The following is a 26624-nucleotide window of genomic DNA, read 5'->3' on the forward strand; positions in this document are numbered from 1 at the left end:
CACACACACACACACACACACACACACACACACACACACACACACACCTCTTCCAAGTGAAGTAAATCCTTAATTTTTCCTCACTGTTTGTTAGGAAAAATCTCCATGGAAATTTGCCCAGAGTAAATACTAAGGAAAAAATTGGGAAACAACTTCAGGATTTGGTTTAAAGGATGTTGTATTCATGTAACTGAGGGCAAAACTGGACTAATAACACATGGGTAAAATGTCTTTTTAATAGACCTGGTGGGATAATTTACAAAACCTTTTCCTGTTGAAAAATGCCAGTTTTTTGACAAAATGTTCATAGTTAAGATTTTTCAGGCCCAGGATGTCATTTCTGGTGAATGAGAAGGAGAGTGCAAGAGCCCAGAACATACAGGTACCTGGTGGTTAGGGCAGTTAGTTGGGATGCTGGAGACTCTGTGTCTGCTATGCCCAATTCAAAGCATAGACTTGAACCTGGGTCTCCCACATCCCAGGTGAGTAGGAGACCCAGATTCAAGTCCCAGCTCTCAATTAGACATGCTGTTTCTCACCTTCTCCTGTTGCCGCCAGGGCTGCCCAGAGAGGATTCAGGGGGCCTGAGGCAAAGCAATTTTGGGGGCCCCTTCCATAAAAAAAAGTTGCAATACTATAGAATATTATATTCTCGTGGGGGCCCCTGTGGGGCCCGGGGCAAATTGCCCCACTGGGCCCCCCCGGGGAGGCCCTGGTCGCCGCTTTGGAACAGAACCAAATTTTGAATTTTTTGTAAAATGGAAATCTTTTCTGGCCAGCCCTACCTACTAGTCTTTTTTAAAAGTTCATACTAAACTTCATCCAACTTTCTTCTAGGTAGTTTGCTGAGAGAGTGGGGATTGATAGATAAAGTTGATTTTAAAACTGAAATATCTTCTGATTTTGAACAGTCATGGAAAACAACTAGTTCTAGCTGTGATTCGGAGGTTCGGGTTACAAAAAGTTAGTAGTCAGTCAACCAACAAAAGAAAAAGGCAATCTTAAATATTAACATGTAGTGCAATGTATTACTATATACTTTTTTTTCCATTAAAAAGTTTAACTAGCAGTTTACTGACAATTTAGAAGAATGTTTGAAAAACACAATGAAAAATGAACAATACTTACAACCATACCATTTAGGGACACCCAGCAATCTGGTGGGAAATCCTGAAGTAATGGTACTAAGAACTGAAGACAACCATCCCAGTGGCAAAGAAGTAGCATCATTCCAATTAGATTAAAGATTCTCACCACAGCACTGGCCAGATCATATGTCATATGGAAAATCTGGGGGGGGGAAATTACAAATTATTTAGATGATGAAATTCAGGTAATACAACATGAGATTTTTCTCATCCAAGCAAACTAAAGAGAAGCAAGCACACTGTGATTTTCTTACTATACTTTGGGATTAATTTATTATATAAAATCACATCACCATATTCCACATATAATGCCAATATTTTGCACTTCTATAGTGCCTTTCATACATTCATAGACTTTAAGGCCAGAAGGGACCATCATGATAATTTAGTCTGACCTCCTGCACATTGCAGGCCACAAAACCTCACCCACTCCTGTAATAGACCCATAACCTCTGGCTGAGTTACTGAAGTCCTTAAATCATGATTTAAAGATTTCACCTGAGGATCTTTAAGTGCTTAACAAATATGAATTATGCGTCACCAGTGAAAGTAGTTATTAACATTTTACAGGTAAACAGACTAAGGCATAAAAATGCTAAATTCCCAGTGTCATGCAGAAGACAATGACAGAACAGAACAGATTCCATGAATCCTACCCCTTAGACTACTACAATACCTACAAGAGCACAATTCCCCAAATTTTCACCTCCATATATGGTACACTGTGCAGTGAAGGAGATGTCCAGGTATAAAAACTAGCTTTATATCTTTATTTCATCTATTTAATCTAATGTCATATAATTTAATCTATATTAAGATATCTGTCAATGTAATATTTAAGCATCTTCAAATGAGAAATTTCACAAGAATTTTTCTTCAATCTTTCATAGTTGTTTTATGCTACTATATCTCTGTGTGTGTTCAGTCCCTTTTCAATATGTGCTAAATATAAATGGAGAAAATGAAGAGTAAGAAATAGCCTTTAATCATATTGGGGTCATATTCCTGTATTCTTTATTTCCCAATTCAGTACACAAACACCTGCCCTACTATACCACAATCATAGAGATGGAAGTGTAGATTTCATGGTTATTAAACTCTATTAATTTTCCTAATGTATTGCAATTTACAAAACACCTGGACCAACTCATGATAACTTGGTGTGTTCAATCAGTCCCTTCATTGCTGGACAAAAATGCTTGTATCTGCATTATCCATTACAATGAAAAAAACCCTATATAATCACATGCGTGAGAACATGCAAATACCCATACGCCACATTATTAAGGGCAATTTTGCTGGACCTAATTAGCATGTTCAGAAGCAGACACTTTCTTCACTGACATAGAAAATAAGAATTATGTCCCACATCTAAAGGAAAAGTACTATACACAAGTATCTTAAAACATTTCCCAAACTATTAATATTCTATGTGAATCAATTTAGCTACTCCTGAAATGCAGCCTGCTACAGGGTAAAATGTGCTACCTGTTTAACAGTGCACACCAACATTATCCAACAGTTCAGGTAAGAAGGTGAAGAAGGCCCTGTCGAATCAAAATTTGAAGGGATTTTTAAATAGAATATAATTTCCCATATGAAATTGAGTTAGGAAACCTGAGTCCTTACTGCTGAAAAAGGGCAACAGTTTCCCACAGCCACCCAGAATGAACTCTCCTGCAGGTGGACATAGAGAGTAGCAAAGGAAAAGAAGAAAAAAAGACACAAGATCTAACCGCTCTCAAAAAAGACTGGAGGAGGGAACAAGAAGAGGGAAGACCATACAGTCCTCCAAAAATAAGCTTCCTTTTGAGGGAGGGAAGAAGGAATAAAGATAATTATGCTGAGGATGATGAACAAATATGCAATGGGTTTAGCATGTGAAAAAAATCTACATCATATTACTGATATTACACAAACACATTGTGTACTGTTACACTGAATCTATGAATGCCATTGAAGCTCAGTTGAAACTATTTTTACTGAAGATCCTGTTGATTTTTACTCCAAATTATAACCTTTTACATTAAGAACCTCCTACTTGACATAGTAAGAGGTCAGACTACATAATCATAATGTTCCTTGGCCCCTTCTGGCCTTAAAATTTGTGAATCAATTAAACTTACAAACCAAATACAATGATTTCAAAAATTACCTCCATAGTGTATTTTTCAATCTAAAATCCAAAACTACTTAGGATATTCAAACACTTATCTAGATACTAATGTTATGTATAAAGTATTTTTCTCTCAGTCAGACTATTGTTAAAACATTTGTCCCAAGTCCCAATTTTGATAGAAATGGGTGACAGGTGCTTATAACATTATTTGAAATGTCATGTGTTACCCAAATACCATTTCATTCCTGTCCAAACTCAGGCTGTGGTACTGTAAGTTCATGGAGAAATTACTGCAAATAGGAATAAACAGAAAAAAATTGGTTTTGCTGTTTAGGAATTTTAAATAGAGATGTAATTGTTGTATTTTGATTAAAAAGTTATGTGTTTTGTTGCATGGAATGCACCTAGAAACTAGGCAGGAAATAACTTTATTTAAAATAATTGATAGTAAATAATATGGAATATGCACTATTGAGGAATGCCCCAAGCTAGGCCGCAATTGAGCACCTGTCTGTCAAGATACATTTACTGCAACCATAAACACTTCTGGAGGTGAAATTCCAACCCTATTAAATTGGGAGCCTGGCCGCTGACTTCAGTGGAGCCAGGATTTCAGCCAGAGTACCTATTCTAGTTATGATAAACAAATCTGGGAAATTTAGTTAGTAGCAATACATGGTTTGCACGTACTTTGCACCTTCACCCAGACTCTTCAAATGTTGTACTAACATACATGGTAACATCCCTATTTTACAGTTGGAGATACTAAAGCAGAAGATTAAAGGTTAGATGTTTAGAAGAGGTCTGTCAGCAATTGGGCCATATTTTCAAAAGGAGCTTGACTTTCATTTACACACCGAAGTAAGTGGTGAGATTTTCATTTAAAAAACAATCAATACATTGGGTGCTGAGTTTTTCAGAAAATTTGGTCAGAAGTGTGACAATAGGAGTTGTTGAGTGTTGAGATCAAAATCTTCCCCTTTCTTAGATGCCTAAATGAGAGCATAGCTCTTCTGAAAATACTGTCCTTATTGTTGGTGCTGAGCATTTGAAACTCTGGCCCGATGTGACTTTCCCAAACTCACACAGCATTATACTGCCAGAGCTGGGAACAAAACACAGATCTCCTAACTCTCATCCCTCTACTCCAGTGGTTCCCAAACTTTAAGAACCTGTGAACCCCTTTCGCTAAAATGTCAAGTGTCGTGAACCCCCTCCTAAAAAATGAATATTTCCAGGGATTTTCTCCTTTACCTGAATATAAATTATAAAAGCAGTGATCTTGGTAATATAAAATTTGTTTTTATGAGACACTGTTTATTACACACTATTCATTATTATTTATCATTACAGTTTTTTTATTACATTATGAAAATGGCAACACTCTTCCAAGATCTCACTTTCGTAGCTTGTATCACTTTGAATAAGCCTGTTATAAGACAAGGCTCCTATGTTTCATCAAGGAGTATCAGATGTGAAACAGCATGAAGGTATTTAAGAAGCCAACTCAAAGAGTTCCTCCTACACAAGCATTCAGGTCTTGAGCAGTCCAGGCAAACAACGCACGTTACAACAAAGCTTAAACTTTTTCTTCATAATAATTTTAAAAACAATACTAGCTGCCTATTTAATTTTAAAAATATCAAAAAATATCCACCTCCCTTTCCATTTCTTATAAGGAATCTTGAAGTTTAAATCTCCTCAGTGTGATAGATAGGCTTGCTTTGAGCTGCTTAGCTCTTGGAAGTCCAGGGGCTCTGGGCTGCTGGCCCTGTGCTGCCCAAGATCCCTAGGGACAGTTCTGTCCGCCATTAGGGAATTTTTTCCTGAGAACCCCCTGTAACATTTCGCGAACCCCCAGGGGTTCACGAACCCCAGTTTGGGAACCACTGCTCTACTCTAAGCACTACTTTAGACCACAAAGATGGTTGTGCATATACCCACTAGACATGAATGCATAAAAATTGATTAGCCAGAGCCATTTCACTTGGGCTAGTTCCACCTTTGGCATAGTTTTGGGTTGGGGAAGGGCCTGACAAGCAAAGCTCAGATCTTGATTTATGCTTTCCCAAAGTTTGGAGAAGTTTATTTTTATAGATTCATAGGGCTGGTCTATACTGCGGGGGGGGGAGGGGAACGATCTAAGATATGCAACTTCAGCTACGAGAATAGCGTAGCTGAAGCCAACGTATCTTAGATCGATTTACCTCGGGGCCTCACGGTGCGGGATCGACGGCCGCGGCTCCCCCGTCGACTCCGTTTCCGCCTCTCACTCTGGTGGAGTTCTGGAGTCGACGGGGAGCGTGTTCGGGGATCGATTACTACCCGCCAATGCGGCGGGTAGTGAAGACGTACCCATAGATTCTAGGACTGGAAGGGACCTCGAGAGGTCATTGAGTCCAGTCTCCTGCCCTCATGGCAGGACCAAATACTGTCTAGACCATCCCTGACAGACAGTTATCTAACCTACTCTTAAATATCTCTTTGTGTGGACTTGATTCTGATCCATCTTTATTTTAGACCCTTTAAACTGGATATTACTCATTGAGGTGATGTGGGGAATATATAGGGGAATGCATAACAAAGCAAGTGAGTGATTGCACAACAAGGGAAATTTACATGAACTATTGTAGGGTACTAACATGACACCTACATGGTTACAGTAACAATAGTAGCATAAGGCAACATCAGCCCCTGGTTGCCTGTGAAACTGCTTATTGACCCAATGTGGCTCTTCCTATGAGCCACAAGGATTAGTATAAATAAGGAGCTATCACAGGGACAGGCTAAAATTTAAACCTAGTAGTTGAGGCACTCTGCTCAAATCTTTGGGCCTTAGCGAGGGATTGTGGCTGGGTCTGGGATTGTGTGCACAAACTGAGAAACCATTAGCTTGGCTGGATTTGGCAAGGACTGTCCCAGTGCCTATCCTGTAACAATGGCTGGCCTGAATAAAGTTGTGTCCTTTTGTCACCATGCAAGTATGTCTGTCTCTTCATTAGTGGTGTGCCTTTACAACAGTGATCATACATTATAAGAGCAATAGCACGTGTTGAAAATTTTATGTGAATCCACACTCCATAAGAGGAGTGAATTGTCAGTATATAACACTGTAATCTTTCATTGTTTGTGAAAGCTTTCACTCAAGCAATGACTCCTGTATTTCTTAGTATTCAGGATCAGTATTACACATGCATTATTGTGTTCTAGATATTATCTAAATAGCTTAGTGTGGTATATTAAATTAGCATTTCAACCATACTGTTTATCCATCCTATTTTAGCACTCCTATTCATACAGTTAGTGTTTACATATTCTATAGTTTTATAGTGCTTAATACAATATCTTTGTGCTGTACAAAATTACCTTATGAATATCAAAGAAATAATAAAAATCCTCAAATCATCCAGTGCACATATTGGAATAAATTTCCAATGAAAAAATTATTTTTAAATGAAAATTTTCATGGATATTTTTTGTTTCTTTTGAAGTTTTCTGTGTGGTTTTTTTGTTTGTTTGTTTTTTTGTTTTTTTTTTTGATAGAGGCAAATAACCAAGAAATGTTCTGATTTGGGGATTCTTACCATCTACTTTTTTCCCCTTTCTCTCCCTTTCTCAGTGGCAAGATGGAAACAAGTGAAAAAAAGGGGAGGAAGGGTAAAGAAACAAGCGGAGGGGGAAAAAACCCAAAATTTTGGTTTTCAACTTTTTGTTGACAAATGCATTGGTTTCCTATAAAGTTTTGAAGAAAAAAATTAAAAGTTTTCCAAACTTTCCTCCCAAATATTATATTTTGACAAGCTCTCTAGAAGCTAAACCTCCTGAAAAGGTCCATTTAAATAGACAAGTTTCACAACATATCCTAAAGATCAATACATTCAGAATCTGGGCAAAAAGGGTGCAGTAGCAAATTCCAGATTTAGAGAAGCCTTCATTGAAAACAACCTTCCACTGGGCCCTTCCCATCTATACGTTGATGCTGCAAGCTACTGCACCCTGAAGGATCCATTATCAATATAAAACAGGTAGTGAGATGTGAGTTCTCAAAATACCTGGATTCCAAACTATTGAGGATTTTACAGAACATCACCAGAACCGTAATTTGAGTTTGTAAATGTTTTAGAGACACAAACAAACAAACAAAAACCTGTACATGTGTTAAGCCCCTTTGACTACAATGTGTCCACTGGCTTTAACACCACTACATTCAGTCATAGTATTGATAAAGACTCCTTTGATATATTTTTCACTAACAGGGCAGACAACCTATCTCAGAAATCGGTTACGTAACATTTTCTATTTGCATAGTAGAACAATTGTCATACATTGAAGTAAATTAATAACCGTAACAATAATGTTTACTGGAAGACATACTGGTACACATACAAGGTATCACAAAGTACTTTACAAACATTCATGAGTTAAGCCTCACCAAAACTCCTATGAGATGTATAAAATGGGGACAACAAACTTTACCTATAGGGTAACAGAGATACAGAAAGTTAAGAGAAATCTATAGTCTTTCCAATTTCAACCATTATTGACTTGGCCATACTGCAGCAAAGAAGGCATAGCAGTGACAGGAATAGGACTCAGGTCACCTAACTCCCATTCTGTGGGACCAAGAGTTTAAGCCAGATCCTTTGACATTAAAAGAGACACTGTCAAGATAAAATTAATAGCTAAAACTTTAAACCTTTGTACCTAAAGTTAGGCTACTAAATCCATACTCAGACATCTAAATATAAGTGGCCTGATTTTCATAAGTGCACTCCACCTACAAATCCTGTGAGAGCTGCAGGTACTGAACACCTCTGAAAATCAGACCACTTTTATTTTGGTACTTAAATGTGGACTGAGGAGTCTCACTTATGCACCAAGGCTTGAAAAATTTGGATTTAAACAATTTTCTCTAACACCACCTTAAATTACGAAAACGGGGAAAAAATAAAACCTAATGTATCTTCCACTGTTTTTCTGTCTTGGTTTACTATTTGCAGTTAACTCTGATTAGACAAAGATACTACTACTTCCGACTATTTGTCCATTTTACTATCTGGCTTTTATGCACTAACAATGCTAAAATGTACAGTTTGCAAAAACTTCAGGAAACTGTTTACCTATAAAAATCTGTTTTTGCTGATTTCTTAAAAATCAAAATCATTTGTATATTAATTTTATAACCCCTTTCCATAACAACACTTGAACCCAAAGTTTTCTCCCTAAACTAAGTTGACAATGTCCCTTTAATTTAATATGGCTGAAATATAACTTTTGCGTGAGTTCAGTTATGAATGTTTTGGCAACACCTACTTGTTAAGAATAGGAATTTGCTCTAAGAGTCAAAGAGCTTCCATGATTATCTCAGTTTTCAGTCACACTTTAGTAATGACTCTTTTCACTCCCATGTGTGAAGGATAAAGCAGACTGCTGCCTTCCCATATTTACAATACAGTGCATACTTCAAAGTATTCTATTCTAGTCTAGCTCTGATTTTTGACTCAAGACAAAGAACTGTCGCAGTCCTAACTGCCAGCTCACTTCCTTAATGATACTGGAGGCAGGCTGCCATATTAAGTTAATAATGTATCTATTGAACTCCATGTCAGGGAATGCGGACAGTTAATCCCTGCTGCTTTTCGGTGTTGATTTTCAGACAATTTTGGGTAAATGCATTAACTCTTAGAGGAAGGCAAAAATCTGAGGAGTGCTTGGAAAATGTTACAAACTGTGATGCCATGGAATTTGTTCAGGTACCTTTTTCCCACAACCATTTTGTAGAACTGCCTTGGTGCCAAGGGTGCTCAATATTGAAAGACTGGCACAATTGGCAACAGTATCTTTCTTTTAATTCTCAGATCATGATTTGCATCATGCTGCAGGCAACATGAGATGACACTTGAACTAAAGGAAACTACACACAGAGTATGAAATATTAAATAGCCACTGTGGGCAGATCTGAAAAGTTGATTGTTGACAGTGATTCCGAGTGTTTTCTGAAATTAAATCTAAAGCTCAACAATAGAACATTAAAACAGACTGCATGGAATAAATATTAGTAATAAAAATTACAGTCTTTTTGCTTCCTTCTCTGCATCAGTCTGAAATTACTGGTTTTATCCTTCAGAACAGCACATGGAGACAGACTGAAAACTGTAAGATCCAGAATCTCCTATCTGAGCTTAGTTTTCATGTGGTCTCCAGCAAGATAATAGTTATATAGTGGCAAAGCTCCACAATAAATAAAATAATTTAAAGAAGGAGAGAGAATAAAGCATTTCTTTTGGACACCATTTATACCGGCTTGAGGAGGCCCATTTAAATCAATATGAGCTCTTTGGGATTCTCTACATCAGGGGTTCTCAACCTTTTTCTTTCTGAACCCTTCCCCCCCCCCCCCCCCAAACATGCTATAAAAACTCCACAGCCCACCTGTGCCACAATAACTGGTTTTCTGCATATAAAAGCCAGGGGTAGCAAGCTGGGCAATTGCCCAGGGCTCCATGCCACAGGGGGCACCATGAAGCTAAGTTGCTCAGGCTCCTGCTTCAGCCCCAGGTGGTGGGGCACAGGGCCCCAGGCTTCAGCCCCATACAGTGGGATACCGGCTTTCTGCCTGGGCCCCAGCAAGTCTAACACTGGTCCTGCTTGGTGGAACCACTGAAACCTGCTTGCAGCCCCCCCAGGGAGCCCTGGACCCCTGGCTGAGAACCATTGCTCTACATTGTTATTTCATATATTCTGCACTACATATGCCAGATATTGATGCCTATAGCAATTTTCTGTAAAGATCAGTGAGACACAGTGTTCCTGATCCAACTGTTAGCGCAATCATTCCATTTGATCTCAGTGGGAGACAGTCTGGCCCGATGGGTCTATGTATTTTGTAACAGATTACAAAATTCTAAACTGAAACTATGTCTGGAAAAGTAGCCTGTAAACTCCTATTGATTGGAATGCTTGGATATGTCTAAATGGTAGCATTGTGTACTCAACTGAATCCTGATACCTGTGATTAATTTTATCATACATATTTTATAGCTAATAATTGTGTAGTGGGGAAAGGTATACAACACTATTTAATCTAGTTATATTCAGAACTTTGTTATACTTGTCAGCATTTTAATCTGCATTCACTTTAGTTGACCCTGGAGGGAAAACAGTAGAGTTTTAATAAACAGAACAAACTATTTTTAATCAAACATATCTGGTAAAAAGAGCTGAGGGCAGCCTATTTTACGTGACCTTTTAAAATTATTTTCTAGATCTAGTCAATCTGACATTCAATTTATTACACAAGCCGCATTTATTCGACTCCAAGGCATGTACAAATGGAAGTCAGTTTGTGAGTAGCAAAAGGAACTGCACCACCACATATAAATGTGGTAGAGCTCTAAATCTTGGTTAAACATGCAAGCTATAATGCAACTAATTTTGAGAAAGAATTAGGCAGGTCTTGGAAAGGTCTAGTATAGCTCAGAAAGCAAGCTTTATTCATCTGCCATATATATTTTATGCAGCAAATTAGCCAATACTATGTGAATTAACTAATTTCTTCCACAAAGTCTAACAATTTCAAACCGCTGATGTCAGAAATACTGTTTCACAGCCATGAAACACAAACAAACCCACAGCACTAAAATAGAAACATTCTCTAGATGCCTAGGACATTTTTGTCTGATATGTTTCCTCTGCTTAATTAGAGTCAGTGTTTCCTACGTGCTTGTGCCTGTGTGTGGTGGGTGGCGGGGAGCAAGGGCGCAAGGTGCTTCTTCCCATCATCCCTCACATGAAGGCCAAGGTCAATCGCAATGCTGGAGCAGGCGGGGCAAGGACCATCCTCCTCTGTACTTCCAGCAGAGCAGGCTGGGAACAACAGAGGAACAAGATACACCATCCAATGCACTCGCTCCATCCTACAGCCAGGAGTTGTCCGACCAAAGGACAATCCTTCTCCAACCTCCTCCTGGGGCAGTGAAGCTTTGCATCACTACTTACTCAGGGCTCTACCCAAATGGTACAATCTGGTCCTTAGCTTGAAAATTCCTAGGAGCAAGTGTCTTTCTGTGTGTTTTGTACAGCACAGAGTTGACTACTGGCACTTTTAAAACATATTATATAATCATAATTATCTTTTGTATAAACTTAATATCTGCTGGCAGACCCTCAATATGTATTGCATAACTTCAAATACAAATAGTTAATTCCTATGAATTCTGAAACATGAATATACATGTTACCAAAACCATAACTTACTAATGCAAAAAACAAAAACAAAAAAAACCCTACTTTAAAAAACAAATAGTTACTAGCAAATCACAGAACCAAGTTAGACTTAGGGGCAGAAAATCTCAAAAAATGTTTTATTTTAAAAATCTGCTTCCCCTCCTCAATTGTTCATTGTTCTGATAACCTTTGTGAAAATGAAAGAGTGAAAGTACTATTTGTCCAAAATACCATTATACATTAGAGGTAGAAATATATCACAGTCATATTGGCTTGATAAGTCTTTCATGGTTTCATTTTCATGAATGGTATCACAAAACTATTTGATATATATTGTTAGAAAAATATTTGACGGTCACAGATATACATTATACCATTGATTTGATAGTACTGTTATTATTTCATTTTTGCAAAGGTTATTAGAATACTTTTCATATTAGAACAACAATCTTTCATGTGAAATCTCTTTTTTCCCCCCAATTTTCCATTGTGGAATTATGACATGACAAGTGGCTCCCCCTTCTCCTCTCTTCCCCCCTCCTTTCCTCCCATCTCACTATGTTCTTCTTACTGAGTGGAGAGTAGAATAACTCTGTCCTTCATCTCCTCACACAACTCTTCTGTGAAGGAGCAGGACTATCCAAAGGTAAGCGAGCGACAGTGCACAGAAAAAGTTACAAATAAACAACAAAGCAATTACAAACATAATTAATACACATGTATTTGTCTAAATCCTGTTTGCCTTACTCTCCCTCGTTGAAATCCAAGTTCTGTAGACGCAAAGTCCCTGTTCTTATGGAGCGTAGGTTGCTGCTTGACCAATCACAAGCCTCAATGGTGCACCTCCTTAGGTCTGCCAGAGCTAACCTTCCTTCCCCTGGGCTTTAGTTGATGAGGGGCTTTTAAGACACACTCTTCTTCAAAACTGGCTCCATATGATAATTACATCGTAGCAGCCTACTCATGTTTCTTTCTTGGGGTTTTGGTTTGCAATATTTATGTTTTGATTTTATTTCTTTATTTAGATTTGCACTAACTATTAAAAAAAAAAACCATCCATTCTAAGGCCTGGGTGCCCTTACACTTAGAAATGCAATTCACACATAAACAGTCTCGCAAATATCCTCTGGAGGCACTACTCTGGTAGCAATAGGACTATAACAATTGTCAGCAGAATTCTCTAACCTGGCAGTAGCTGCCTTTTGCTTCGCCATTAGCGGCTGAAAATTTAACTAGACCCTGACACCCCCCCACCCCCACCTCAAACTGCAAACCCAATCCACAAATGGCAGAGCTATGCCCTCAGTCAAAAGGCAGTTTTATTCCTGCCATAGCTTCTGGTTTCATAGAGTTTAGGGCCAGAACAGATCATCAGATCATGTAGTCTTACCTACTGTATAACACAACCCAATACATTTCATGCAGATACCCTTATATTAAGCCTAAAGTCTTTAGTTCAAATCATGTCAGTCCTCAGGAAACTGAACTCTGTGCTACCGGCAGAAAACAGAAGAGACCAAGGTGCCACCAGTGCTGAGGTCCCTGCAATAGCAAGGAACTGAGAGAGATGCTAGATGATTCCAGCAGGCCTTTCATGTCCCATACTGCAGAGGAACCCGCAAGGTTCCTACCAATGTGACCTGTGGGAAAATTCCTTCTTAAACTCAAATCTGAGCATTGGAGCAAGAAGACACACCATCCAGAAATTTAGAAAAGATACTGAACCACCCTATATGGTGTCCCATATCTAGATGTGGCCAATCTCTGATGCTTCAGAGGAAGGTATTCTCCCAGAATACATCAAGACAATGGGCATCATGGAAAAACAATTCCTTATCCCTGCAGGAGACTGACTGAAGACCTGAAGCGTGAAATTTGATTATAGTCATTGTCTTACTTCAGAGCTGCAATTGTTATGAGCATGCTGAGGGGAATGCAATCAATCCTCTTCTCTCCATGGCCCATGAAGGAAGGGGAAAGCAGGAAGACATACACATTCACAGACTGCAAGAACAGAAGGGAGCACCATGACCACCCAGCACAACCCTCTGCAAACAGGCCACATAATTTCTCCCAGACGTGATTTAAGGTAAATCTTTTGGAAAGCAATGGTGAGTCCTCCACCTCCCCTGGTAAGCTGTTCCAATGTTGAATTACCCTAACTGGTAGAAAATCATCTTATTTCAAGTCTGAATTTGTCTAACTCCAACTTCCAACCACTGGTTCTTGTTATGCCTTTGTCATCAACATTGAAAAGGCCCTACTACCAGACATCTTTTCCATATTTTCCTATGCACTGTGACCAAGTCACTTCTCTTTGATAAGCTGAATAAGATGAGCTCCATAAGTCGACATTGTAAAACTTGTTTTCCAGTCCTGATCTTTTTTGTGAGTCACCTCTGAATTCTCTCCAGCATTTCCACGTCCTTCGTTAAGTGCAGACACCAGAACTGGACACAGTAGTCTAGTAGCAGTCTTACTAATGCTGTGTATAGAGGACAGATCTCTTCCCTACCTCTGCTTAATATTCCCCTTTTTTATACAACAAAGGATCCCATTAGCCCCTTTTGCCACAGCATTGCACTGAGAGCTCATGTTGAGGCAACTATCTACAGTGACCCCTAAATCCTTCTCTGAGTCACTGCTTTCTAAGACAGAGTCTCCCATCCTGTAGGTATAACTTGTATAGTAGGTTCCCAGATGTATTACCTTGCATTTGGCTGTATTAAAACACATTTTGTTGGATTTTGGTCATTTAACCAATTCAGATCACTCTAACCAGAACCTGTCCTCCTCATTATTTACTATCCCACCTATCTTTGTGACATCAGCAAGCTTTTCCAGCACAGATTTTATATCATCATCTAGATTGTTGATATTGAAATATTGAATAGTGTTGGACCGATAATGGATCATGGGGACCTAGCTTAAATAGCACCACTACTCAATACCGCCACATTAACAACATTTTGAAATCTGACAGTGAACCAGTTTTTAATGATCTAATCTGTGTCTATAGTTCCATATAAACACAAGTTGGGTTTTTTGTTTGTTTTTTTTCCATGGGGTACTAAGTCATGGGGTACTAAGTCAAATCCAAGTACACAAGCTCAACAGAGTTGCTTTTATCAGCCAGAGCTATAATCCTGTCCAAAACAAAACACTTCCTACCTTAAAATTATGTTTACAGTCAGTTATGCTAACAATTGCTTAAAGCCTTGAAAAAGTGCCCTCTTCAAAATTCCAAATGTACATGTTAATGGTTGCTGTCGTATTCTGTTTGCACATGGTAAAGGTAACCAGATCATGGTCAATGGTATGTAAGAAACCAATTATATTTAGACCAGCAATTAACTCTTCTTTCTCCTCTGCTTCCCTCAAGAAACCAGCACTACCCTCCTCTAGTCTGGATTAAGTCTCAGCTAGCTTGTTCTCATGCAGTCCAGTCTCCCTTAGATGCGGAGTAATGCGATCAGCCACTCCACCTGTGCCCATTGAGGTCAAACTCTAGTGCTGAATGTCCTTATATGTCACATTTATATACAATTACACTAAATAATATGGAAAATGTATTGACAGAATGTTTGTATTGCAAATAGGTATTTTGTGCTTTAGGACTCTATACAAGAAAGAAATACAACTCTATATCTGCAAACTAGAAATTATTCATACTGTTTCTTTAGTGAAATATAAGTTTCTACTACACAGTAAATAAAATCATTTACTGAATTGGACCACTAGAGTTATACACTATCCTCACTTGATTGATACAACTCCACTCACTTCAGTAGGAGTTTTGCCACAGATTGACAGCAATATTTGGCCTTTGGGAAATAACTCTCATAAGACAACACAGTAAATCTTTCACTTAAGGATACTAAATACCCTAGCTAATTATACCAGTACTTTTAGTTTTTAATGTTACAAGACAAGTAAAAACAGAAAAAAAATCATCATAATTTGGTTTGGATTTTTCTGGCATAGATATTTACCTCCACTGTAAATTTGTGGGCCAAATGAATACGGCAGCAAATGAGTGAAGAGCAAAATAATTAGACCAGTAAAGAAGTTAGTCCTAGGTGTTTACAGAGTTAATAAATGGTTTATTTCCTTTTGCTATACAGTATAAACGTACTTGTAGAACATTCCCAAGTACTTAGCGTGCTTGGGAGATATTCTTGCATATTATAAGGACAATAGGTCTCACTTTTCTTTTTGGGTATAAGTCCATTAGCATCAGTGGGAGTTATGTGCACATACCAAGAGCAGAAGAGATTGTTAAGGCCCCATTAATACAGTGAAAATATCTGTGCCAGCTGAACCCATTTATAAAACAGCTAATGAGGGTTTAACATTCTTTTCCTGATCCAGGTAAAACACAACACAGTTTTGGTAAATAATTTTCTAGGTTAGTTCATATCATTTATCACAAGACTAAAATTACCCATGGTCAACACTGATGAAGGGACCTAGTGCTGAGGGGAGGTTGTTGGCGACATCAGGTATCTGCAAATGTATCTCTGAAATGGGCACCCAAAGTCAGTTACTTCTCCTTCAACAGTGAACCCCCTAGAGAATGTAAAGCTGCTCTCTCCTTATGGAACCTCTGGGGGAAGACAGAAGTGGTACAATGAGGGGTGAATTCCCAATGGACGGAATATGCAAAGTGATCAATGGTTCGATGTCTAGTTGGCAGCCGGTATCAAGCGGAGTGCCCCAGGGGTTGGTCCTGGGGCCGGTTTTGTTCAACAGCTTCATTAATGATCTGAATGATGGGATGGATTGCACCCTCAGCAAGTTTGCAGATGACACTAAGTTGGGGGGAGAGGTAGATACGCTGGAGGGTTGGGATAGGGCTCAGAGTGACCTAGACAAATTGAGAATTGGGCCAAAAGAAATCTAATACGGTTCAACAAAGACAAGTGCAGAGTCCTGCACTTAGGAAGGAAGAATCCCATGCATTGCTACAGGCAAGGGACCAACTGGCTAAGTGGCAGTTCTGCAGAAAAGGATCTGGGGATTACAGTGGATGAGAGAAGCTGGATATGAGTCAACAGTGTGCCCCTGTTGCCAAGAAGGCTAATGGCATATTGGGCTGCATTAGTAGGACCATTGCCAGCAGATCAAGGGAAGTGATTATTCCCCTCTATTCAGCACTGGTGAGGCCACATGTGGAGTATTGCGTCCAGTTTTGGGGCCCCCACTACAGAAAGGATGTGGACAAATTGGAGAGAGTCCAGCGGAGGGCAACAGAAATGATTAGGGGGCTGGGGCACATGATTTATGAGGGGAGGCTGAGGGAACTGGGCTTATTTAGTCTACAGAAAAGAAGAGTGAGGGGGGATTTGATAGCAGCCTTCAACTACCTAAAGGGGGGTTCCAAAGAGGATAGAGCTAGGCTGTTCTCAGTGATGGCAGATGACAGAACAAGGAGCAATGGTTTCAGGTTGCAGTGGGGGAGGTCTAGGCTGGATATTAGGAAAAACTATTTCACTAGGAGGGTGGTGAAGCACTGGGATGGGTTACCTAGGGAGGTGGTGGTATCTCCATCCTTAGAGGTTTTAAGGCCCAGCTTGACAAAGCCTGGGCTGGGTTGATTTAGTTAGGGTTGGTCCTGCTTTGAGCAGGAGGTTGGACTAGATGACCTCCTGAGGTCTCTTCCAACCCTAATCTTCTATGATTTTATGGTCTCTAGCTTAGAAAAGAGGTTTTTAAAACAGGTGGAATGCTTACTTTTGCCTGCCTTGCACAATCTGACCAGGCAAAAAGTGTTTGAGTAGGTTAGCTGGGCACAGTTACAAAAATGGGTTCAAACTAATATAATTTTTATGTGGACGATGTCTAAGGCTGACATTTTCAAACATGGGTATCCATTCAGTTTCTAAAGTTAGGCACCTAATTTCATTTTTAGGCACCTAAATTAGCAACTGAATTCCACCTCCCAATTTTGAAAATGTTGGCAGAGCTTCTTTAATCCATGATTGCTAAACATAAAATGAAAAACAGAAGCACCCGAAGCACCTAAAACATCAATTAAGTACTTTAAATATGTGTTTCTCTACTACAAATGTGGTATAAATGCCAGGATAAATTAGGTAGATTCTTTATGGAATCTAAATTTATCAACAAGAGATTTTTAGATAAAAGTTGCCCTATCCTATTTATGCATGCTCAGCTCTCAGAAACCCATTGCAGACATTTTCACAGAGCCCAGAAGCATTTGGGAGTTGAAATTCCCACTCTCCATGTTTCCTTATCAGTGCTTTCTAAAACAAGTACACAACTGAGTTTTTATTTAAAAACAACCCCCCCCCCAAAAAAAAAAAAAAACCAACAACAAAAAACATGCTGCCTTGGAATCAGTGGTCTGTAAGAACAGAGCATATACTTCTCGTTAATCAGGAACCAGAGCTTTTAGCAGACCACAACCTTTTATATGTTGCACTTTAATCTGTTACTATGTGGTGGTATATTCCACTAGGGCAGATTTGTGATGAATTCTATTCAGTTTCATATGTGTGGAGCCATGGAGGAGGGAAGAGTAAGGTTGAAGCAAGACTGGTTTTAACTTTTGGGAGTACCACTGTGAAGTATTGAATGGATCCCACACAAAGTCTGGCAAGTATAGGGGTTAAAATTCCCGTGCACTCTTGTAACAAGGAGCGTGGATTAGCAGGTTGCAGCAATGCTCATTAGCCTCAGTGGCATTAGGCACATGATTCCTCAGGGTGATAAAAGCAGCCCTGAGTGATAACTGAAGCAAGATATACCAGAAACCATTTGCAGAGCCGTCTTTAGGATTTATGGGGCCCTATACAGTATTATTAAACTGGTGCCCCTATGCTTAGGGGGTTGGACTAGGTGACCTCCTGAGGTCCCTTCCTGACCTGATATTCTATTATTCTATGATTCCACTGAAGGCGGTCCCCAGCTGGCACCGCTGACCCCAGTGTGTCGAGGAGGCACAGCCACCACCCCCACCCGCGGATCCCCAGAATCCCCCCATTGCTGACACACACCATGATTTGTACGCAGCAGATGATGTGGCAGTGGCTCAAGGCAGGCTTCGCGCTGTCGCATGGGGGCTGTATCTTCCCAGAGCCCACGGCCCTCCTGCAGCCCCTTGCCACTCCTGGCTCACCATGAGCATTTTGACAGGAAGTACCAAGCAGTAATAACAACAATAATAATACAGGTGTGTGTGCGCATGACAGAGTATGTGTGTGAGAGAGAGCCAGAGTGTGTGTGCGTGACTGTGTGTTGGAGGACTATGTGACACAGTGTGTGTTGGGGAGTGTGAGTCTGTGTGCGTGTATGTGTGTGTGAGAGAGAGAGAGAGAGAGACACACACACACACAATCTGTATTGGGGGACTGACTCGTGAGAGGCAGTGTATGTGGGTGTGAGAGCCAGTCTGTGTGTGAGAGAGACTGTGTGTGTTTTAGGGAAGTGAGAGCACTGTCACTTTAATTCCCCCCCCTCCCCCGCTCCTCCACTCCCACCCCCAACTCACGTGGAAGTTTCGCTCCTCCTGTCCTGGCCCCGCCCCAGACCAGCCCCTGCGGGAGACTGAGCGGTGCAGGCAGGCAGGGTCGAGGGAGGGACTCCGCTCTGGGTGGCCATGGGCCGGGCCACCATGTCGCTCTGGGCTTTCCGGGGCTGGGGCGGCAGAGCCAGAGGCTGGAGCCCTCAGCCGGCCAGCTGAAGAGGGAGGGAGGGAGAAGCCCGCCTGCCCAGCGCAGGGGGGCAACGGGGGGCCGGGGCGGAGAAGATAGGATTCCAGCCACAGCCAGCGAGTGAAATGGTGCCTCACGCAGCCGCGTATGCTGTGTATGCCTAGGGACAGCCCTGACCATTTGCATTTGATGTAGTTGAAGGACGTTTAGCCCACTATGCTTAATTTGGACAATAGAGATGTTTCAGCAATTATGTCCTTAAAGAGACAGAGGGCTTTTTTTATTTCTGTGTTTAAACTGAAACCCGGCAAGTGCTCATATTCTAAACCATCCATGCGGAGTCTTTCGCCTAAACTCTCGTTGCTTTGATTTGAGTGCACTCTACCCAATCGAAACATAGGAATAGTCCACCATGTTGAACAGCATTATAATCAAAACAGCTAATCAGAAAGTCTCGAACATGTGTAACCATTGTTTTTATTGATCTTACAATAAAAACAGAGCTTGCCTAATGTTTCCAGTGCTCCCTTCCCAAGTGTTTTGGTTCTACTTGTAGCCATGTACCATATTTCTCTCTAAACCCTAAACAAAAAACAGACCCTTTCAAAAATTGTCTCTGCTGCTAAAGGGAGGCTCCAGGTTTAATTGGAATATTCACAGGTGTAGTTTGTTGTTACTTTGTAATAGACATTATTTCTTGAGTAATGTCTCCAATATGAGCCGAACTCAGAGATGAGCAACTCCTGGGAAATGATGAACTCGCTCATCTCATAGACTCATAGACTTTAAGGTCAGAAGGGACCAATATGATCATCTAGTCTGACCTCCCACATGATGCAGGCCACAAAAGCTGACCCACCCACTCCTGGAATAATTCTCTCCCTTGACTCAGCTGTTGAAGTCCCCAAATCATGATTTGAAGACTTCAAGTCACAGAGAATCCTCCAGCCAGCGACCCCTGCCCCATGCTGTGGAGGAAGGCAAAAAACCTCCAGGGCCTTTGCCAATCTACCCTGGAGGAAAATTCCTTCCCGACCCCAAATATGGCGATCAGCAGAACCCCGAGCATGCGGGCAAGAATCTCCAGCCAGACCCGCATCGACCATTGATATTAATTACCTGCGATGGTACGATATAGACCTATTGACTAAAATCACGTTATCCCATCAAACCATCCCCTCCATAAACCTATCAAGCTTAATCTTAAAGCCAGAGAGATGATTTCTATCATGCAGTATTTCCACTGAAGTCTAGTTTGCTTTTTTTAAAGAAAAAACAAAGTTATAATAAATGTGTGACTGGAAATACTTTAAAGTGTACAAGTAGTTAATAGGTTTCAAAGTAGCAGCCGTGTTAGTCTGTATCCGCAAAAAGAACAGGAGTACTTGTGGCACCTTAGAGACTAACAAATTTATTTCAGCATAAGCTTTAGTGTATCTCAACATTAATAATAGAATGTACTAAATAAATACTGAGCAAATGTAACCAACATTTATAGCCAGAAACTATTTCCATACAGACACATTTGCTAAATTTAACCTTATAAGCTTTTTAAAAATTATTCACTCTTTAATATTCAAATTGCATGCACAATCCCCGACAACATTAGCTGAAATTGAATATACTGTACATTTTAAGATGAAATACAAAAAGTTCAGACTGCATAAATATCTAAAAGTCTGGGTGTTTATCAAAACTTTATCTGAGTCTGCAAAACCAGTCTACAATCCTCTCAAGAGTATGCCTTTCATTAGATTTCCTGGGCATCATGCTTCTAGTCAGACTAGAAATACTTCAATAACCTCCTTTTTATTTCTGTCCCACCCAGAACCCGGTACTTCTGAGGCACATGAAAGAGTGAAAAGAAAGATATCGCACATATGTTGTACCTCAAAAAGGCTCACTTTGAACTTTTAGGAGACGATTCATGTCAGTTCTTATTTTATCACTGTTGGGTCTTTTTGCACTGTATCTAACCTCAACTTCAGAATTCCTGCATTTCTAAACTAGAAATTAATATTCCAGCTCATCATAATACATCAGAATAAAGGCTTGATCCTGCACTACTGAAATCAAAGTCAGTGGGTCTTAAGGAAGGATTTGAAGGTGGTAAGGTGAGTGGCTTTCTGAAACACATTAGGGACAATGTCCCAAGCATACAAGGAGACACCGAACAACGTGTGAAGATGATCTGGGGAAGCACCCAAGAGGTGGATGAAGCTGGCATTGCTGGTGCAGCAAAGGTGGCATGGATCAATGTGCCAAGATACAAGAGAGAAGCAGGGACGGGGAGACTTAGGAAGAGCCTTACAAGTGAGGACAAGAAGTTTGACTTGTACTTGATCCATTGTAAATGGAGGAGCCAGTGGAGAAATTCAAAGAGTATGATATGGTCAGCACAGTGGTTGAGGAAGATTATCTCAGCCTCCTGAATTGATTGAAGGTAGGGCAGTATAGTGACAAGGAGACAAGAGAAGGAGAGACTGAACAAGTCTGAATAAGAAATGAGGAGAACTCTCTGGACCAGAGTTTTAGCTGCAAGGATAGAGAGAAAAATCTGAAACTTACAGATATTTTAGAGGAAAACATAGTAAGATGTGGATATAAACTAGATGTGTGGAAGAGAGGAAGGAGTTAAAGATGACCCCCTGGAGACAGGCCCAGGTGACAGGGTATATTGAGTATAATGTTGTTAACAGTAATAGATAATGGGAAGAACATGCAAGGAGGGTTTCAGGGTAATGATAGAGTTCAGTTTTAACCATGAGAAACTGTGTACCTTATGGATATCCACTGGACAACAGAGGTTTTCAAGCAAAATCAATCTCTAGTCAACAATAGCCATATTCGATATTTGGCTTCTGGTGGTTTCCATTTCAAGCTGGAAATTACAGGTACACTTTCTTAAAACAGGCATATGGAGAAATAGCTAAAAACATTTATTGTAGCAATTTTCCACATTCAGAATAGTATATTACAGGTCATGCCTCCATAGCAATAATTGCTGTACAAAAGGAGTTGAAAATTCAAACAGGATTAAGATTGAGGATGGATTTTAGCCTGGAGTAGCACCGGCAGAATAAGACTACATACCATCAAAGCTAAAGGACATAAAGTAGAGTATTGACTGTTGAGCAATTCAACTAGTTAAGTATTATTAACCCTCAGATTTAGTACTTAAGTGATCAGAGAATGATATAAAAGAGTGCAAGTAAAATCATCAATACAATGCTACATGATGAGAATTAGAGCTGGCTGGAAACTGGCATTTCCTTTCTGAGGGAAATTCCAAAAAAAAATGGGGAAAAAAACGGTTCCAAATTAGGGGCAAAAAAAGCTGGAATTTTGTAATTTCCCATGCAACAAAAATTCTGAAAAATTTCAATTCTGTACCACAAAAATGTTTTATATAGATAATATCAGATTATCAAAATGAAACAATGTCCAAATATTTCATTTTGATAAGGTAAAAACATTCAGTTTTGCCCATCTTCTGTCATAATGATTGTGTACTGTGGCTGCCATGAAAAAAAAAAATCATCATTTGTTAGCAGTTACCACATAGTGGCAGTATTTCCAACCCCAGGCACTCAACAAAAATCATGAGATTGGCTTAAAAATAAATCACAAGATTAAGATATAAACCAATACATTTTATGGCTATTTTTATTTGCCTTCTGGTTTTTGAACCTTTAGGGTTCATGTTTTCAAGCTGTTCTCAGCAACTATGAGGGCATAAAAAAAAAGGAATCTGAGAGTCTCTCATAATCATATGACTCCAGGAGTTGGACTTTAAGGAACATACAAATATCATGAGATTTATGATAATATTGCGAGAGTTGGCGACACTGTTAGATTATCACAGTGTCCCCAATATTTAGAATAGGAGATATGTGATAACTGTGTCACAAGAGTTGCAAACGTTGAAGTCTTATATCTGCTTGCTGTGCGGGGCTAACAATAATGCTGCAATCGTAGATGGCTGGGTGGTACCACAATGTAAATGGAGCAATGTGATGTCACACGACTGCCAACAGACAAATGTGAGATGGAGAGTTATATTTAAATAATTAAATAAATAAATAATAGATATTTATCAGTTACTTATGGTAGAACCCACTGTGCTACATGCTTTCCAGATATTCAAGAAGGGATTGTCTCTGCTCTGGGGGCCTCACAATCTAAAGATAGAAAAGTAAACAGAGGGGGTAGCAGAAGAACAAAAATTAGCAATTTATAGACATGTCAACTCAATTTGCTGTAAGCAGCATAGCAGAAAGGGGTCTTTAAGAGGAGCCCTGTGGAAGAGCTCAGATAGGGCATATGATGCAGAAGTGGGGCCTGCATGGAAGAAAACATGGAGGTGATTGCATGAGAATTTCACAAGCTGGAAACAATGGTGGAACTGAAAGGATAGGATGCAACATGGCATAGTCCTGGGTACTATAGCTATAGAGGTATTATATGGAAACAATAGTGAGTTGCAGTAACCTGGCCAAGATTGACTATTCTGAATGTGATATTATAGCATAGCACCTGGGTCAGCCAGTCCTAACTGTTGTGCAATTCTCCAGTGCACATACGCTAGTAACTATTTGTCATTTTTCTGCTGACATCAGTGTCTGTCCATTGTGGTTGCACAGGATATGTTGAATTTGGCATGTAGGGTATCTAAATGTCTCTGTGATTAAAGCATCTGTGTGGGGATAAATGGCAGCTTGCTTTTGCTACAGACCACTTTATTTTCCAGTGACAGTGAAATTAGGGTTATGGATGCCTTGGAATGACCTTGTTGCTGTACACTGGGGGTATGTCTACACTGCATTGTAAACCTGGGTCCGTGGAACCCAGGCTTGTGGACTTGGTGTTTCCAAGTCTGCGCTTCAGCATCCACTCTGCATTGCTGAACCTGGATTTCACAGTCACAGTAACAAGTCTCTACTGCACTACACAGACCTTCTGTGGCTTGATCTGCATCTGCACTGCAAAATTATGGAGTTTGAACCCAAGTCACAGTGGGTCTCAGGCTTTGACCCACTCCTCTAGCAGGGTCCTGAGTGCTTACTGACCCAAGTCAGATGGATTTGGGCTCAAACCTGAGTCAGAGCCTGGGCTTAGTGTGCAGCACAGATTACCCTGGAAGTTACTCTACCTCTGAGTTTGGAGTATCTTTTTACCACTCCATCTGCATAGATTTTTTGACCTTACAGTGTCGGGAGCAGTGGTCCCTCAGCCCTGTAAAACCTACTTGTGACAGACTGACAATATCCTGTAATATACTGGACACATCTTATTGAACTGAGTTTCATATCTTTGGACTCCACTGTATTAAAAATGCAATCATCTATGTGTCATTGAGGATTGAATGATTTCCCATGGGAAGGGTAAATAGGAAAACAGCAGGGGGCAATTAGGCAAATTCACTCAGGTTGTAACATCTCCAGAGAAACATCACCTCTTGTAGAAATCCACATATACTAGTTCAAACTGGATTCTCTAGGAACCAACAGACAAAGAAAGGATATTTTGGACCAATAGCCTGGTTTTAAACTGGCTCAGTGTCACCTATCTGAATCAGCAAACTGACATGACCTCTGGTCCAAGTTGGGCCCCAATCTCTAGGGAAGGGTTGGAAGGACTAATCACCAACCCGCACCCTTATCAAAGTGAGGGAAATTATCTCTGGTAAGCTAATTAGCAAGTGTGTTGGTTCCTTTATTGTCTTTAATATAGTCTCTCTGTAGTGCTTTTACTTTAAGAATAAAATAGGCTGGCACAAAAAGAGCTATGTGGTATCTACAACTGTAGGCAGTCACACAGTTATCCATCTCTGAAAAGAAAACAAGCAGGTGTGCTTTGGCAGCCCTGTCTGTGCTGGGAATAACAGTGAAAGCAGGGAACTGTGCAGCCTGAAAGTATGCCAGTCGGGAAGGAGCGAGACGTGGGTCTCCACCTAAGAAATGCAATGGCTGGGGAGCCGGAAGCCTGAGAGTGGTGCCCTTGTTGGAACACTGTGTGTGTGGGGGGGGAGGGGATGGGGGGTGCGGGGGGGGGCGGGACACAGGTGCAGTTGCCCTGACCTGTTACACGCCTTCCTTTCTAACTGCCACCAGCTTTGCCTGATGCACAGAGACATACTTTGAACAGTTCACAAAGACTAGCCTGTTCTGCAAGGCTGCACTGAATGTGGAGTAGCATTTCCTTTATTCTTTGCTAGGAAACATTCTTTTCCCTTTATTCCTCGCTAGGAAACATCATCAAAAATGCAATGTTGAAATGACTCTAGAGGTAAGATGTCTGGACCCTTCCCTTGCCCACTAGTCCATCTCCCTGGGACTTGTTCTAACATTCCAAAGTCTTCAGTAGCTACAAACAACTGCCATTATTTACGTCAACCTACTAAAGTTTTTTTCCCCTCCCCCTAAATTTTCCCAGGACAAGCTACATTCAGTCCTAGACCAGTAACTGTTTTTCTAGATATTAAAATACCATGATTATAAAGATCACTGCTCCCTAGCAATGAAACTATCCCTAATCATGGTGGATAAAACCTTTATATCACATCACCCCTTTCACATAGTCCTTGTTTCTTAAGATTGTGAGCCATGCCTGTGGGAGTGAAGGGCTACCTGCACCAGCTAGTCATACCAAAGGTAGCTGTGTGCATACTGGTGTAAGTGAGTGGGAATGGGCAGGGACCGGTCGAGCCAGGGGTGTGTGCTGCTCCAGGTACAGGGCTCAGACACAATCTGCTGCCTGGGACAGTACAAGATCAAGCTACTCCATACACCAGGCTTGTGGCAAAGCTGTGAGTGAGCTCATTCCTTTAAAAATCTAAGTGTGCTATACACGCATGGAATGCTCAACCCCTTTCATCATTCTAAAAACAAAAAGGAATATTAACAATTAATTTGTTTATAGTTCTCAAGTAGTGTGGGAGGTCTTAAGAAAGAAACAAAGTAAAAATGTTATTTATATAAAAAAGAAATAAAATAGCCCATTGCATGTTGCCTCCCCCCAAAACAAAACAAACAAATAAACAAGTAACTAATGGCATCAACATAATGTAATCAGTGTAAATCCTGCAGGTTAGATGAAAATAAAGTACTAACTAAATGCTTGGTTATTTTTCAAGTGGATTTTCAAGTGGATTTTTCAAGTGGATGGCAGTGGATTCTCTACTAATTTGCTACATACAGTCTAAACATTCCAGTTCAATTGCAATCTCTCTGAGGTTCTCCTTTCAAACTTTTTACATTTTCCTTTCAATTGATTTGTCTCTTTAGCACTTATTGATTTTCTCTCTTAGGAAGAAGAATTTTAAAACAATTATCTGGTCTCCTTAAGTATTCCCCTATCTGGTAGAACAACAACAAAAATGTATAAATGGAAATGTCATTCCATTAGAAAATTCTTAGATCTTCACTCATCGTGCAACAATAACTTCTAAAGTTG

The 26624-nt window shown here is 40.1% G+C and overlaps 1 protein-coding gene across 1 annotated transcript in view; it reads right to left on the minus strand.

Annotated features, from left to right (window-relative positions):
- The window catches only part of HCN1 (hyperpolarization activated cyclic nucleotide gated potassium channel 1), a 295938-nt gene that overhangs the window by 137298 nt on the left and 132016 nt on the right, over nt 1–26624 (minus strand). The window contains exon 3 of the mRNA XM_026649260.1: nt 1129–1290. Within this exon, the coding sequence (XP_026505045.1) occupies nt 1129–1290 (162 nt within the window). The remainder of the gene's footprint in view (nt 1–1128; nt 1291–26624) is intronic.

This window comes from Terrapene carolina, unplaced genomic scaffold (genome assembly GCF_002925995.2).
Source record: "Terrapene carolina triunguis isolate 2854851 unplaced genomic scaffold, T_m_triunguis-2.0 Scaffold69, whole genome shotgun sequence".
Lineage (NCBI taxonomy): Eukaryota > Metazoa > Chordata > Testudines > Emydidae > Terrapene > Terrapene triunguis.